General features: G+C 47.9%; 1 protein-coding gene across 1 annotated transcript in view; it reads left to right on the top strand.

Moving 5' to 3' along the window:
- Positions 1-2658: 2658 nt before the first annotated feature.
- Positions 2659-15320, top strand: part of TGM1 (transglutaminase 1) — a 42057-nt gene continuing 29395 nt past the window's right edge. Inside the window, exons 1-4 of the mRNA XM_059491423.1 lie at positions 2659-2691; positions 8355-8574; positions 10904-11080; positions 13871-14149. Of these exons, the coding sequence (XP_059347406.1) occupies positions 8358-8574; positions 10904-11080; positions 13871-14149 (673 nt within the window). The 5' untranslated portion in view covers positions 2659-2691; positions 8355-8357. The remainder of the gene's footprint in view (positions 2692-8354; positions 8575-10903; positions 11081-13870; positions 14150-15320) is intronic.

Below are 15320 nucleotides of genomic sequence, written 5' to 3'. Positions count from 1 at the left end.
CCCTCCCAGTACAAACCAGTCCCTCCCAGTTTCCCCCCGTCCCCACCCCAAACCTCGCCCCGGTTGCGCCACCGCCAGACGCGTCACTGCCAAATAGTGATCCATAGCCCAGCCCTGGGGCGAGGCCTTGACAAATAGTGAGCCGAACCCTTCCCTGGGGGGGGGGGGGGTGGGGGGAGGGGGGGATTGCCAAATAGTGACACGGGTGTTGCCAAATAGTGAGCCCGGGGGCGCTGCCACATTGTGAGCCGTTGAGTCATCCTATCGAGAAGCCCTGCCACAAAGTGAGCCGCACCCTCCCCTCCCCCCCCGCCACATAGTGAGCCATTAATTTACCCCTAGGGACCCCTCTGCCACATAGTGAGCCATTGATTTACACATAATGACCCCTGCCACATAGTGAGCCATTGAACCACCCATAGGGACCCGCCTGCCACATAATGAGCCATTGAAGTACCCATAGAGACCCCCCTGCCACATAGGGAGCCATTGAACCACCCATAGGGACCCTCCTGCCACATAGTGAGCCATTGAACCACCCATAGGGACCCCCCTGGCACATAGTGAGCCATTGATTTACACATAATGACCCCTGCCACATAATGAGCCGTTGAACCACCCATAGGGACCCCCCTGCCACATAATGAGCCATTGAACCTCCCATAGGGACCCCCCTGCCACATAATGAGCCATTGATTTACCCATAGGGACCCCCCTGCCACATAGGGAGCCATTGAACCTCCCATAGGGACCCCCCTGCCACATAATGAGCCATTGATTTACCCATAGGGACCCCCCTGCCACATAGGGAGCCATTGAACCACCCATAGGGACCCTCCTGCCACATAGTGAGCCATTGATTTACCCATAGGGACCCGCGCTGCCACATAGTGAGCCATTAATTTACCTGTAAGGACCCCCCTGCCACATAGTGAGCCATTGAACCACCCATAGGGACCCCGCTGCCACATAGTGAGCCATTAATTTACCTGTAAGGACCCCCCTGCCACATAGTGAGCCATTGAACCACCCATAGAGACCCCCCTGCCACATAGTGAGCCATTGAACCACCCATAGGGACCCCCTGCCACATAGTGAGCCATTGAACCACCCATAGGGACCCCCCTGCCACATAGTGAGCCATTAATTTACACATAATGACCCCTGCCACATAGTGAGCCATTGGCCATTGAACCACCCATAGGGACCCACCTGCCACATAGTGAGCCATTGATTTACCCATAGGGACCCCCCTGCCACATAGTGAGCCATTAAACCACCCATAGCGACCCCCCTGCCACATAGTGAGCCATTGATGTACACATAATGACCCCTGCCACATAGTGAGCCATTGAACCACCCATAGGGACCCCCCTGCCACATAGTGAGCCATTGATTTACACATAATGACCCCTGCCACATAGTGAGCCATTGAACCACCCATAGGGACCCCCCTGCCACATAGTGAGCCATTGAACCACCCATAGGGACCCCCCTGCCACATAGTGAGCCATTGAACCACCCATAGGGACCCCCTGCCACATAGTGAGCCATTGAACCACCCATAGGGACCCCCTGCCACATAGTGAGCCATTGAACCACCCATAGGGACCCCCCTGCCACATAATGAGCCATTGAACCACCCATAGGGACCCCCCTGCCACATAGGGAGCCATTGAACCACCCATAGAGACCCCCCTGCCACATAGTGAGCCATTGAACCACCCATAGGGACCCCCTGCCACATAGTGAGCCATTGAACCACCCATAGGGACCCCCCTGCCACATAGTGAGCCATTGAACCACCCATAGAGACCCCCCTGCCACATAGGGAGCCATTGAACCACCCATAGAGACCCCCCTGCCACATAGTGAGCCATTGAACCACCCATAGGGACCCCCCTGCCACATAGTGAACCAAAACTCCCCCTGCCACATAGGGAGCCATTGAACCACCCATAGGGACCCTCCTGCCACATAGTGAGCCATTGATTTACCCTTGAGGGACCCACCTGCCACATAGTGAGTCATGAAATTACCCATAGGGACCCCCCTGCCACATAGTGAGCCATTGATTTAACCATAGGGACCCCCCTGCCACATAGTGAGCCATTAAATTACCCATAGAGACCCCCCTGCCACATAGTGAGCTATTGATTTAACCATAGAGACCCACCTGCCACATAGTGAGCCATTGCTTCAGCCCACAGCGACTCTCCCCGCCACAAAGTGGGCTCTACTGGTTTATACTGGTTTATACTGGGAGGGCGTTCGGGAGGCTCTGGAGCCCGCCGGGAACGACCTTTGTGGTCACTGGTTTATACTGGTTTATACTGGGAGGCTGCTCAGGAAGCTCCGGGAATGATTTCGGCAGTACTGGTTTATACTGGTTTATACTGGTTTATACTGGGACGGCGCTCGGGACACTCTGGGCCCCACCGGGAACCGTTCCGGGTCGTTCCGCGCTTACTGGTCTATACTGGTTTGTACTGGGAGAGGTTCCGGCGTGGTGCCACATAGTGATCCATTACCGCGCCCCGTAGCGCCCCGCCTGCCAAATAGTGACCCCAGGTGTGGCCGCGGGGAGGGCGTGGCTTCACCTGGCCACGCCCCTTCCTCTGCTGGCCACGCCCCTTTCCCCGCTCCGCCGGCACTGGGAGTTACTGGGAGCTACTGGGAGCCCCCGAGGAGGTACTGGGAGCACTGGGAGGGCGAACTGGGCAAACTGGGAAGGGGTTACTGGGCAAACTGGGAGCACTGGGAGAGGGTTACTGGGCAAACTGGGAGCACTGGGAAGGGGTTACTGGCTCATACTGGGAGCACTGGGGGTTACTGGGAGCACTGGGAAGGGGTTACTGGGCAAACTGGGAGCACTGGGAAAGGGTTACTGGGCAAACTGGGAGCACTGGGAAAGGGTTACTGGGCAAACTGGGAGCACTGGGGGTTACTGGGAGCACTGGGAAGGGGTTACTGGGCAAACTGGGAGCACTGGGAAGGGGTTACTGGGCAAACTGGGAGCACTGGGGGTTACTGGGAGCACTGGGAAGGGGTTACTGGGCAAACTGGGAGCACTGGGAAAGGGTTACTGGGCAAACTGGGAGCACTGGGAGCACTGGGAAGGGGTTACTGGTTCATACTGGGAGCACTGGGAAAGGGTTACTGGGAGCACTGGGAAAGGGTTACTGGGAGCACTGGGAAAGGGTTACTGGTTCATACTGGGAGCACTTGGAGGTACTGGGAGCACTGGGAAAGGGTTACTGGTTAAACTGGGAGCACTGGGAGCACTGGGAAAGGGTTACTGGTTAAACTGGGAGCACTGGGAGCCGTTACTGGGAGGACCTCGGGGTTACTGGTTCATACTGGGAGCACTGGGAGCGGTTACTGGTTCATACTGGGAGCACTGGGAGCCGTTACTGGGAGGCACTGGGGGTTACTGGTTCATACTGGGAGCACTGGGAGGTACTGGGAGCACTGGGAAGGGGTTACTGGGCAAACTGGGAGGGCAAACTGGGCAAACTGGGAGCACTGGGAGCGGTTACTGGGAGCACTGGGAGGGGTTACTGGTTCATACTGGGAGCACTGGGAGGGGTCACCGGGGCTGCCGGAAACGGGAACTGGGAGTTACTGGGAGTTACTGGGAGTTACTGGGAGTTACTGGGAGGCGTCACTGGCCAAACTGGGAGCACTGGGAGGCGTCACTGGGCGAACTGGGAGGGGTCACTGGGCAAACTGGGAGAACTGGTCTGGCTGTGGAGGAGCTGCTGGGACAGGCCCGGCCCGGGGGGACTGGGAGGGACTGGGAGGGACTGGGAGGGACTGGGAGGGACTGGGATGGACTGGGAGGGACTGGGAGCGGCTTCCAGGTTGAACTGGGAGCACTGGGAGCTGTTACTGGTTTGTACTGGGAGGGACTGGAGGGTTACTGGTTCATACTGGGAGCACTGGGAGCCGTTACTGGTTCATACTGGGAGCACTGGGAGCTGTTACTGGTTTGTACTGGGAGGGACTGGTCCGTACTGGGAGCACTGGGAGCCGTTACTGGGATGGACTGGAAGGGACTGGAGGGTTACTGGTCCATACTGGGAGCACTGGGAGCGGATACTGGTTTGTACTGGGAGGGACTGGTCCGTACTGGGAGCTGTTACTGGTTTGTACTGGGATGGAACTGGTCTATACTGGGAGCACTGGGAGCTGTTACTGGTTTGTACTGGGAGGGACTGGGCCATACTGGGAACACTGGGAGCCGTTACTGGGAGTTACTGGTTCATACTGGGGTTTTACTGGTTCATACTGGGAGCACTGGGAGCGCATACTGGTTTGTACTGGGACATACTGGGGGTTACTGGTTCATACTGGGAGCACTGGGAGCCGTTACTGGTCCATACTGGGAAGGGCTGGGCCATACTGGGATCCCATCAGGGGTTACTGGGATGGACTGGGATGTACTGGGATGTACTGGGATGGACTGGGATGTACTGGGAGCACTGGTCTATACTGGGAGGGGTCACTGGTTCATACTGGGAGCGGTTACTGGTTTGTACTGGGATGGAACTGGTCCATACTGGGAGCACTGGGAGCTGTTACTGGTTTGTACTGGGATGGAACTGGTCTATACTGGGAGCACTGGGAGCTGTTACTGGTTTGTACTGGGAAGGACTGGGCCATACTGGGAACACTGGGAGCCGTTACTGGGAGTTACTGGTTCATACTGGGGTTTTACTGGTTCATACTGGGAGCACTGGGAGCGCATACTGGTTTGTACTGGGACATACTGGGGGTTACTGGTTCATACTGGGAGCACTGGGAGCCGTTACTGGTCCATACTGGGAAGGGCTGGGCCATACTGGGATCCCATCAGGGGTTACTGGGATGGACTGGGATGTACTGGGATGTACTGGGATGGACTGGGATGTACTGGGAGCACTGGTCTATACTGGGAGGGGTCACTGGTTCATACTGGGAGCGGTTACTGGTTTGTACTGGGATGGAACTGGTCCATACTGGGAGCACTGGGAGCTGTTACTGGTTTGTACTGGGATGGAACTGGTCTATACTGGGAGCACTGGGAGCTGTTACTGGTTTGTACTGGGAAGGACTGGGCCATACTGGGAACACTGGGAGCCGTTACTGGGAGTTACTGGTTCATACTGGGGTTTTACTGGTTCATACTGGGAGCACTGGGAGCGCATACTGGTTTGTACTGGGACATACTGGGGGTTACTGGTCCATACTGGGAGCACTGGGAGCCGTTACTGGTCCATACTGGGAAGGGCTGGGCCATACTGGGATCCCATCAGGGGTTACTGGGATGGACTGGGATGTACTGGGAGCACTGGTCTATACTGGGAGGGGTCACTGGTTCATACTGGGAGCACTGGGAGCGCATACTGGTTTGTACTGGGATGGACTGGGGGTTACTGGTTCATACTGGGAGCACTGGGAGCGGTCACTGGTTTGTACTGGGATAAACTGGGAGGGACTGGGAGCACTGGGAGCCGTTACTGGTCCATACTGGGAGCCTGAAGGGGGTCACTGGTTCATACTGGGATGGACTGGTTCATACTGGTCCATACTGGGAGCACTGGGAGCAGTCACTGGTTCATACTGGGATGGACTGGGAGTTACTGGTCCATACTGGGAGGCACTGGGAGCGGTTACTGGTTTGTACTGGGTTGGACTGGGGGTTACTGGTTTATACTGGGAGCGGTTGCTGGTCTATACTGGGAGAACTGGGAGCCGTTAGTGGTTCATACTGGGAAGGACTGGGGGTTACTGGTTTATACTGGGACCAGTTACTGGTCTATACTGGGAGCACTGGGAGCTGTTACTGGTTTGTACTGGGAAGGACTGGGCCATACTGGGAACACTGGGAGCCGTTACTGGGAGTTACTGGTTCATACTGGGGGTTACTGGTCCATACTGGGAGCACTACGAGCTGGTACTGGTTCATACTGGGAAGGACTGGGGGTTACTGGTTTATACTGGGAGGCACTGGGCCATACTGGGAGCACTGGGAGCCGTTACTGGTTCATACTGGGATGGACTGGGGGTTACTGGTTTATACTGGGAGCCGTTACTGGTCCATACTGGGAGCACTGGGAGCCGTTACTGGTTTATACTGGGATGGACTGGGCCATACTGGGAGCACTGGGATGGGTTTTACTGGTTCATACTGGGATGGACTGGGGGTTACTGGTTTATACTGGGAGCCGTTACTGGTTCATACTGGGAGCACTGGGAGCCGTTACTGGTTTATACTGGGATGGACTGGGCCATACTGGGAGCACTGGGAGCGGTTACTGGTTTGTACTGGGAAGGACTGGGGGTTACTGGTTTATACTGGGAGCCGTTACTGGTCCATACTGGGAGCACTGGGAGCCGTTACTGGTTTATACTGGGATGGACTGGGCCATACTGGGAGCACTGGGAGCCGTTACTGGTTCATACTGGGATGGACTGGGGGTTACTGGTTTATACTGGGAGCCGTTACTGGTCCATACTGGGAGCACTGGGAGCCGTTACTGGTTTATACTGGGATGGACTGGGCCATACTGGGAGCACTGGGATGGGTTTTACTGGTCCATACTGGGAGCACTGGGAGCCGTTACTGGTTTATACTGGGAGTCACTGGTTCATACTGGGATGGACTGGGAGGGTTGTACTGGTCCATACTGGTTTGTACTGGTTTATACTGGTCTATAATGGTCTATAATGGTCACTTGACCTTATACTGGTTTATACTGGTCCATACTGGTTTATACTGGTTTTTATCATTTTTTACCAATTTTTACCATCTGTCCTGGTTTATACTGGTCCATACTGGTCCATACTGGTTTATACTGGTTTTTACCATTTTTTATCGGTTTTTACTGGTTTTTACCATCTATCCTGGTTCCTACTGGTTTATACTGGTTTATACTGGTCTTTACTGGTCTCTACCACCTAACCTTACACTGGTTTATACTGGTCCATACTGGTTTATACTGGTTTATACTGGTTTATACTGGTTTTTACCTATTTTTTCCCGGTTTTTCCCACCCATACCAGTTCATACCGGTCTATACTGGTTTATACTGGTTTATACTGGTCCATACTGGTTTGTACTGGTTTATACCAGTCCATGCTGGTCCATACTGGTTTATGGTGGTTTATACTGGTCTATACTGGTTTATACTGGTCTATACTGGTCTATACTGGTTTATACTGCTTGTTAACCATTTATACTGGTCCATACTGCTTTATACTGGTCTCTACCACCTAACCTTTACTGGTTTATACTGGTTTTTACTGGTTTATACTGGTTTTTACTGGTCCATACTGGTTTATACTGGTTTTTACCCATTTTTTACTGGTTTTTACCATCTATCCTGGTTCCTACTGGTTTATACTGGTCTCTACCATTCACCTTTTACTCGTCCATACTGGTTTATACTGGTTTATACTGGTTTTTACTGGTCCATACTGGTTTATACTGGTTTTTACCCTTTTTTCCCTGCTCTTTCCTGGTTTTTCGCACCCATACCGGTCCATACCGGTTTGCACTGGTTTGTAACCATTTCTACTGGTCCATACTGGTCCATACTGGTTTGTACTGGTCCATACTGGTTTACACTGGTCTCTACCATTCACCTTTACTAGTTTATACTGGTTTATACTGGTTTATACTGGTTTTTACTCTTTTTTTCCTGTTTTCCTTTTGTTTTATTTTTTCTGGTTTTTACCACCTACACTGGGCCATACTGGTCCATACTGGTTTATACTGGTCTCTACCGCCTAACCTTTACTGGTTTATACTGGTTTATACTGGTTCATACTGGTTTATACTGGTCCATACTGGTTTATACTGGTTTATACTGGTCTCTACTACTAACCTTATACTGCTTTTTACTGTTTTTTACTGGTTTTTACTGGTTTTTACTGGTTTATACTGGTTTTTACTGGTTTATACTGGTTTTTACTGGTTTATACTGGTTTATACTGGTTTATACTGGTTTTTACTCTTTTTTTCCTGTTTTCCTTTTGTTTTATTTTTTCTGGTTTTTACCACCTACACTGGGCCATACTGGTCCATACTGGTTTATACTGGTCTCTACCGCCTAACCTTTACTGGTTTATACTGGTTTATACTGGTTCATACTGGTTTATACTGGTCCATACTGGTTTATACTGGTTTATACTGGTCTCTACTACTAACCTTATACTGCTTTTTACTGTTTTTTACTGGTTTTTACTGGTTTATACTGGTTTATACTGGTTTATACTGGTTTATACTGGTTTATACTGGTTTTTACTGGTTTTTACTGGTTTATACTGGTTTATACTGGTCCATACCGGTTCTCGCCGGTCTGTTGCAGGCCATGCCGGACCCGCGGTTGGACCCGGGCCGTTTCGCCTCCGTGCGCTCCCCGCCGCAGGCCCCGCCCCCCGCGCGCCGCGGGCTGTGGCGCCGCCTGGCGGCCAAGGGCGGCTGCTGCGGCTGCTGCGGCCGCTGCGGGGGCCGCGAGCGCGAGCGCGAGTGGGAGCCCATCCCGGGCGAGGTGCCCGGCAGGAGGGCGGCGCAGCCCATACGGCCAGGTAGGGGTTAAAAATCCCCGGAAGTATCCCTGAGGTTTCTCTGAAATTCCAAAAAAAAATCCCTCCCAAAAAGCCCCAAAACTCCTCGAAATTCCCGCGAAAAACCTCCGCAAAATCCCTTAAAAAAAAAAAAAAAACCAAACAGATTTCCCCTTGAAAACCCCAAACCCGCCATTTTCCCTCACAAAATGGCCGCCGTCTCCTCCCCTCACCGTTTCCCCCCTCACAAAATGGCGGCCGTGGCTAAGCCACGCCCCTTTTTGCTTCCCCTCAGGCCTATTAAAAATCCCCGAGAAATTCCCCCCAAAAATCAAAAGTCCGAAAAAAAAATTCTCCCCCCCAAAAATCCCCCCCCAAAAATCCACAGAATTTCAAAATCAAAGTCCTTTAATATTCCCCCTAAAATTCCCCTAAAAATTGCCAAAAATTCCTCTGAAAGTAAAAAAAAAAATCCCCAAAAAAACCCAAAAATTCCCCCTGAAAATCGTAACAATCCCCAAAAATTGCCCCAGAAATCACCAAAAATCCCATTAAATCCTCAGATGTTCAAAATGAAATCCTCAAAGAATTCCCCCCAAAAATCTCTAAAAAAATCCTCCCAACACATCCCATAAAATCCACAGAATTTCAAAATCAAAATCCTTTAAAATTGCACCTAAAATTCCCCTAAAAATTCTGAAATTCCAAAAAATTTCCCAAAAATCCCCCAAAAATCCTTCCCAAAAAGCCCCAAAATTCCTCAAAATTCCCCCCAAAATCCCTTAAAAAAAGCCCCAAATTCCCCCCTGAAAACCCCAAATCCGCCATTTTCCCTCACAAAATGGCCGCCGTCTCCTTCCCTCACCGTTTCCCCTCTCACAAAATGGCGGCCGTGGCTAAGCCACGCCCCTTTTTGCTTTCCTGCAGGCCTATTGAAAATCCCTAAAAATGCCCCCAAAAAATCCTAAAAATTTCTTCTGAAATTCCAAAAAATTCCCAAAAAAAATCCCCCCAAAAAGCCCCAAAATTCCTTGAAGTTACCCCAAAAAGCTTCCAAAAAATCCTTTAAAAATAAAAACAAATTCCCCACTGAAAACCCCAAATCCGCCATTTTCCCTCACAAAATGGCCGCCGTCTCCTTCCCTCACCATTTCCCCTCTCACAAAATGGCGGCCGTGGCTAAGCCACGCCCCTTTTTGCTTCCCCTCAGGCCTATTAAAAATCCCCCAAAATCTCCGCATAAAATCCTAAAAATGTCTTCTGAAATTCCCAAAACATTCCCCAAAAAAATCCCCCCAAAAAGCCCCAAAATTCCTTGAAATTACCCCAAAAAACCTCGAAAAAATCCCTTAAAAAAAACCCCCAAATTCCCCCTTGAAAACCCCAAATCCGCCATTTTCCCTCACAAAATGGCCGCCGTCTCCTTCCCTCACCATTTCCCCTCTCACAAAATGGCGGCCGTGGCTAAGCCACGCCCCTTTTTGCTTCCCCTCAGGCCTATTAAAAATCCCCCAAAATCTCCGCATAAAATCCTAAAAATGTCTTCTGAAATTCCCAAAACATTCCCCAAAAAAATCCCCCCAAAAAGCCCCAAAATTCCTTGAAATTACCCCAAAAAACCTCGAAAAAATCCCTTAAAAAAAACCCCCAAATTCCCCCTTGAAAACCCCAAATCCGCCATTTTCCCTCACAAAATGGCCGCCGTCTCCTCCCCTCACCGTTTCCCCCCTCACAAAATGGCGGCCGTGGCTAAGCCACGCCTCTTTTTGCTTCCCCTCAGGCCTATTAACAATTCCCCAAAATCTCCCCATAAAATCCTAAAAATTTGTTCTGAAATTCCCAAAAAATTCCCCAAAAAAATCCTTCCCAAAAAGCCCCAAAATTCCTCGAAGTTACCCCAAAAAACCTCCAAAAAATCCTTTAAAAATAAAAACAAATTCCCCACTGAAAACCCCAAATCCGCCATTTTCCCTCACAAAATGGCCGCCGTCTCCTCCCCTCACCATTTCCCCTCTCACAAAATGGCGGCCGTGGTTAAGCCACGCCCCTTTTTGCTTCCCCTCAGGCCTATTAAAAATCCCCCAAAATCTCCGCATAAAATCCTAAAAATTTCTTCTGAAATTCCAAAAAAATTCCCCCAAAAAATCCCCCCAAAAAGCCCCAAAATTCCTCGAAATTACCCCAAAAAACCTCCAAAAAATCCCTTAAAATAAACCCCCAAATTCCCCCCTGAAAACCCCAAATCCGCCATTTTCCCTCACAAAATGGCCGCCGTCTCCTTCCCTCACCATTTCCCCCCTCACAAAATGGCGGCCCTGGCTTAGCCCCGCCCCTTTTCGCTTTCCTGCAGGCCTATTGGCTCCGGTGTGGCTCCGCCCCGGCTCGTCGGCCAATCGCGTGGCTCACCACACCCAGGAGTTCGCCTGGCGCCCCCTGGTGGTCAGGAGGGGGCAGCGCTTCCATGTGGGCGTGGCCTTGCCCCGCCCCCTGCGGGAGGGGGAGGGGCTATGCCTGGAGCTCACCCTGGGTATGCAAATGAGGGAAGGTTCCGGAAAATTCGTGATTTTTTAAAAAAAATTTGGAAATTTAGGGGAAAATTTGGGGAGAATTTGGGAAAATTTGGGGATTTTTAGGGGGAAAAATTGGGGATTTTGGGGAGAATTTTGGGGAAATTTTGTGAATTTTTTGGGATTTTAGGGGGGGGAATTTTGAGGATTTGGGGGGAAAATTTTGGGAATTTTTGGGGAAAAGTTTGGGGGTTTTTGGGGGGGAAAATTTGGGAATTTGGGGAAAATTTGGGAGAATTTTGGAGAAATTGGAGGAAAATTTGGGGAAAATTTTTGGAGTTTTTTGGGGGGTAAATTCGAGGATTTGGGGTCAAAAATTTGGGTGAAATTTTAGGGGAACTTGGGGGAAAATTTGAGGGATTTTGGAGGGAGAATTTGAAAACTTCCGGGGCAGAAAATTTGGGATTTTGGGGTCATAAATTTGTGGGAGTTTTGGGAAAATTTGGAAGAAAATTTGGGGAAAATTTGGGGAATTTGGGGGTAAAATTTGGGAATTTTGGTGGGAAAATTTGAGGAATTTTGGTGGGAAAATTTGAGGAATTTTGGTGGGGAAATTGGGGGAATTTTGATGAAAATTTGAGGAATTTTGGGGGAAAATTTTGAGGATTTGGGGTCAAAAATTTGGGGCAAATTTAGGGGAAGTTTTGAGGGGAAATTTGGGAAAATTTTGGGAGAATTTGGAAGAAAATTCTGGGAATTGTCAGGGATTTTTTTAGGGGAGAATTGGAGGATTTTGGTGTCAAAAATTTGGGGATTTTGGGGAGAAAATTTGGGAATTTGGGTTCAAAAATTGGGAGAATTTGGGGAAAATTTGAGGAATTTTGGGGGAGAAATTTTGGGGGAATTTGGGGAAAATTTGAGGAATCTTGAGGGAAAATTTCGGGGATTTTGGGGGGAAATTTAAAAAATTTTGGGATGAAAATTTGGGATTTCGGGGTCAAAATTTTGGGGGAAATTTTGGGAAAATTGGGGATTTGGGGAGAAAAATGGGAATTTTGGGAGAATTCAGAAGAAAATTTTGGGGGACAAATTTTTGAATTTAGAGGTGGAAATTTGGTGAGAAATTTCTGGATTTTGAGGTAAAAAAATTTGGGAATTTTTATGAGAAAGTTTTGGGATTTGCGATGGGAAATTGGGAAAATTTTGTGGGAAAATTTTGGATTTTTGAGGGGGAAATTTGGGGGATTTTGAGGCAAAATTTCGGGGATTTTAATTGGAAAATCGCAGGGAAATTTTGGGGGAAATTTTGGAATTTTTGGTGAAAATTTGGGGAATTCGGAGGTAAAATTTGGGGATTTTTGTGGGTAAAATTTGTGGATTTTGAGGTTAAAATTTGGGAATTTTTATGGGAAAATTTGGGCATTTGATGGAAAATTGGGAAATTTGGAAGAAATATTTGAATTTTTGGGGGGAATTTTGGAGTAAAATTGGGAGATTTTGTGGGAATCCTTGTGGGGAATTCTGAGTTGAAATTTTGGGAATTTTTATGGGAAAAATTTGGGAATTTTGAGGTGAAATTTTGGGAAATTTTATGGAAATTTGGTGGGAAATTTTGGGGTGAAATTTTGGGAATTTTTGTGGGAAATTTGGTGGGGAAATTTGGGGGAAAATTTAGGAATTTTTCTGGGAAAAATTTGGGAATTTTTTCTGGGAAAAATTTGGGATTTTTGGGGGAAAAATTTGGGAATTTCGAGGTGAAATTTTGGGAAATTTTATGGAAATTTGGTGGGAAATTTTGGGGTGAAATTTTGGGAATTTTTGTGGGAAATTTGGTGGGGAAATATGGGGAAAATTTGGGAATTTTTCTGGGAAAAATTTGGGAGTTTTTCTGGGAAAAATTTGGGAATTTTGGGGGAAAAATTGGGGAATTTCGAGGTGAAATTTTGGGAAATTTTATGGAAATTTGGTGGGAAATTTTGGGGTGAAATTTTGGGAATTTTTGTGGGAAATTTGGTGGGGAAATTTGGGGAAAATTTAGGAATTTTTCTGGGAAAAATTTTGGATTTTTTCTGGGAACAATTTGGGAATTTTGGGGGAACAATTTGTGAATTTTGAAGTGAAATTTAATGGAAATTTTATGGAAATTTGATGGGAAATTTCTGGATTTTGAGGTAAAAATTGGGAATTTAATGGGAATTTTCGGGAATTTTTGTGGGAAGTTCAGAAAATTTTGTTTGCAATTTTCGGATTGATGTTAAAATATGCAAATTTATGCAAATTTCCCCATAGGCCCCAACCCGCAGGTGTCCAAGGGCACGCATGTCCTGGTGCCGCTGGGAAATTTGGGGTGAAATTCTGGAAATTTGATGGAAAATTGGGAATTTTGGTGGAAATATTTGAATTTTTGGGGGGAATTTTGGTGTAAAATTGTGGGAATTCTTGTTGGGAATTCTGAGTTGAAATTTTGGGAATTTTTATGGGAAATTTGGTGGGGAAATTTGGGGAAAATTTGGGATTTTTTCTGGGCAAAATTTGGGAATTTTTTTGGGAAAAATTTGGGATTTTTGGGGGAAAAATTTGGGAATTTTGGGGGAAAAATTTGGGAACTTTTAGAGAAAAAATTTGTGAGTTTTGAGGTGAAATTTTGGGGAATTTTATGGAAATTTGATGGAAAATTTTTGGATTTTGAGGTAAAATTTTGGGAATTTTTGTGGGAAACTTCAGGAAATTTTGTAGGAAATTTGTTGATTTTGTGGGCAATTCACGGATTGATGTTAAAATATGCAAATGTATGCAAATTTCCCCGGCAGGCCCCAACCCGCAGGTGTCCAAGGGCACGCACGTCCTGGTGCCGCTCGGCGACTCCTCCCCCACGGGCTGGAGGGCGGAGCTGGACGAGGGCGTGGCCGAGCCGCTGAGGGGCGTGGCCGGAAGCGACCACGCCCTGTGGGTGGGGCTGACGGCCCCGCCCACGGCTCCCATTGGTCGGTACCGGTTGAGCGTCAGGACCCGGACGGAGGCCGGGGAATTCGCGGCGCCGTTCGAGGCCGACAACGACGTCGTGCTGCTCTTCAACCCCTGGTGCCCCGGTGAGAATTTGGGGGGAAAAATGGGAATTTTGGGGAAAAAATGATTGGGAATCAGGGGGGAAAATGAGCGGGGAAATTGGGTGAAAATTGGGTGAAAAACGGGGAAAATATGGGGGGGAAAATGAGGAAAAAAAGCCGAAAAATTGGGGGAAAAATTGGAAAAAAATTGGAAGAAAATTGGGGGAAAAAACGGGGAAAACATGGGGGAAAAATGAAGAAAAAAAGCCGAAAAATGGGGGGAAATGGGGAAAAAATTGGGGAGAAAAATGGGGATTTTGGGGAAAAAATAATTGGGAAGGAGGGGGGAAATGAGCGGGAAAATTGGGGGAAAAATGGAAAAAAATTGGGGGAAAATTGGGGGAAAAACGGGGAAAATATGGGGGAAAAATGAGGAAAAAAAGCCAAAAAAATGGGGGAAAATGGGGAGAAATTGGGGAAAAAAAGACGAAAAAATGGGGGAAAAACCAGGAAAAAAGAGGAAAATATGGGGGAAAAATGGAAGAAAAAAGGGGAAAATTTGAGGAAAATTGGAAGAAAATTGGGGAAAAAAGTAGGAAAAATTGAGAAAAAATGGAGAAAAAAATGGGGGAAAATGGGGAAAAAATTGGGGGGTAAAATGGGAATTTTGGGGGAAAAATGATTGGGAATGAGGGGGAAATGAGGGAAAAAAATGGGGAAAAATTGGAAGAAAATTGGGTGAAAAACGGAGAAAATATGGGGGAAAAATGAGGAAAAAAAGCCAAAAAAATGGGGGAAAAATAAGAAGAAAAAATGGGCGGAAAAGCAGGAAAAAAGAGGAAGAAATGGGGAAAAAAATGAGGAAAATTGGAAGAAAATTGGGGAAAAAAGCAGGAAAAATTGGGAAAAAATGGAAAAAAATGGGGGAAATTGGGGGAAAATTTTGAGAAAAAATGGGGAAAATGGGGAAAAATTGGGGGAAAAATGGGAAAAAAATTGGAAGAAAATTGGGTGAAAAACGGGGAAAATATGGGGGAAAAATGAGGAAAAAAGCCAAAAAATGGGGGAAAATAAGAAGAAAAAATGGGGGGAAAAAGCAGGAAAAAATGGGGAAACAATGAGGAAAATTGGAAGAAAATTGGGAGAAAAACCCAGGAAAAATTGCGGAAAAATGGAGAAAAAATGGGAAAAATTGGGGAAAATTTTGAGAAAA

This window comes from Ammospiza nelsoni, chromosome 34 (assembly GCF_027579445.1).
Source record: "Ammospiza nelsoni isolate bAmmNel1 chromosome 34, bAmmNel1.pri, whole genome shotgun sequence".
NCBI classification, from domain to species: domain Eukaryota; kingdom Metazoa; phylum Chordata; class Aves; order Passeriformes; family Passerellidae; genus Ammospiza; species Ammospiza nelsoni.
Note: the sequence above shows the minus strand (reverse complement) of the source record. Positions and strands in the feature narration are given on the sequence as shown.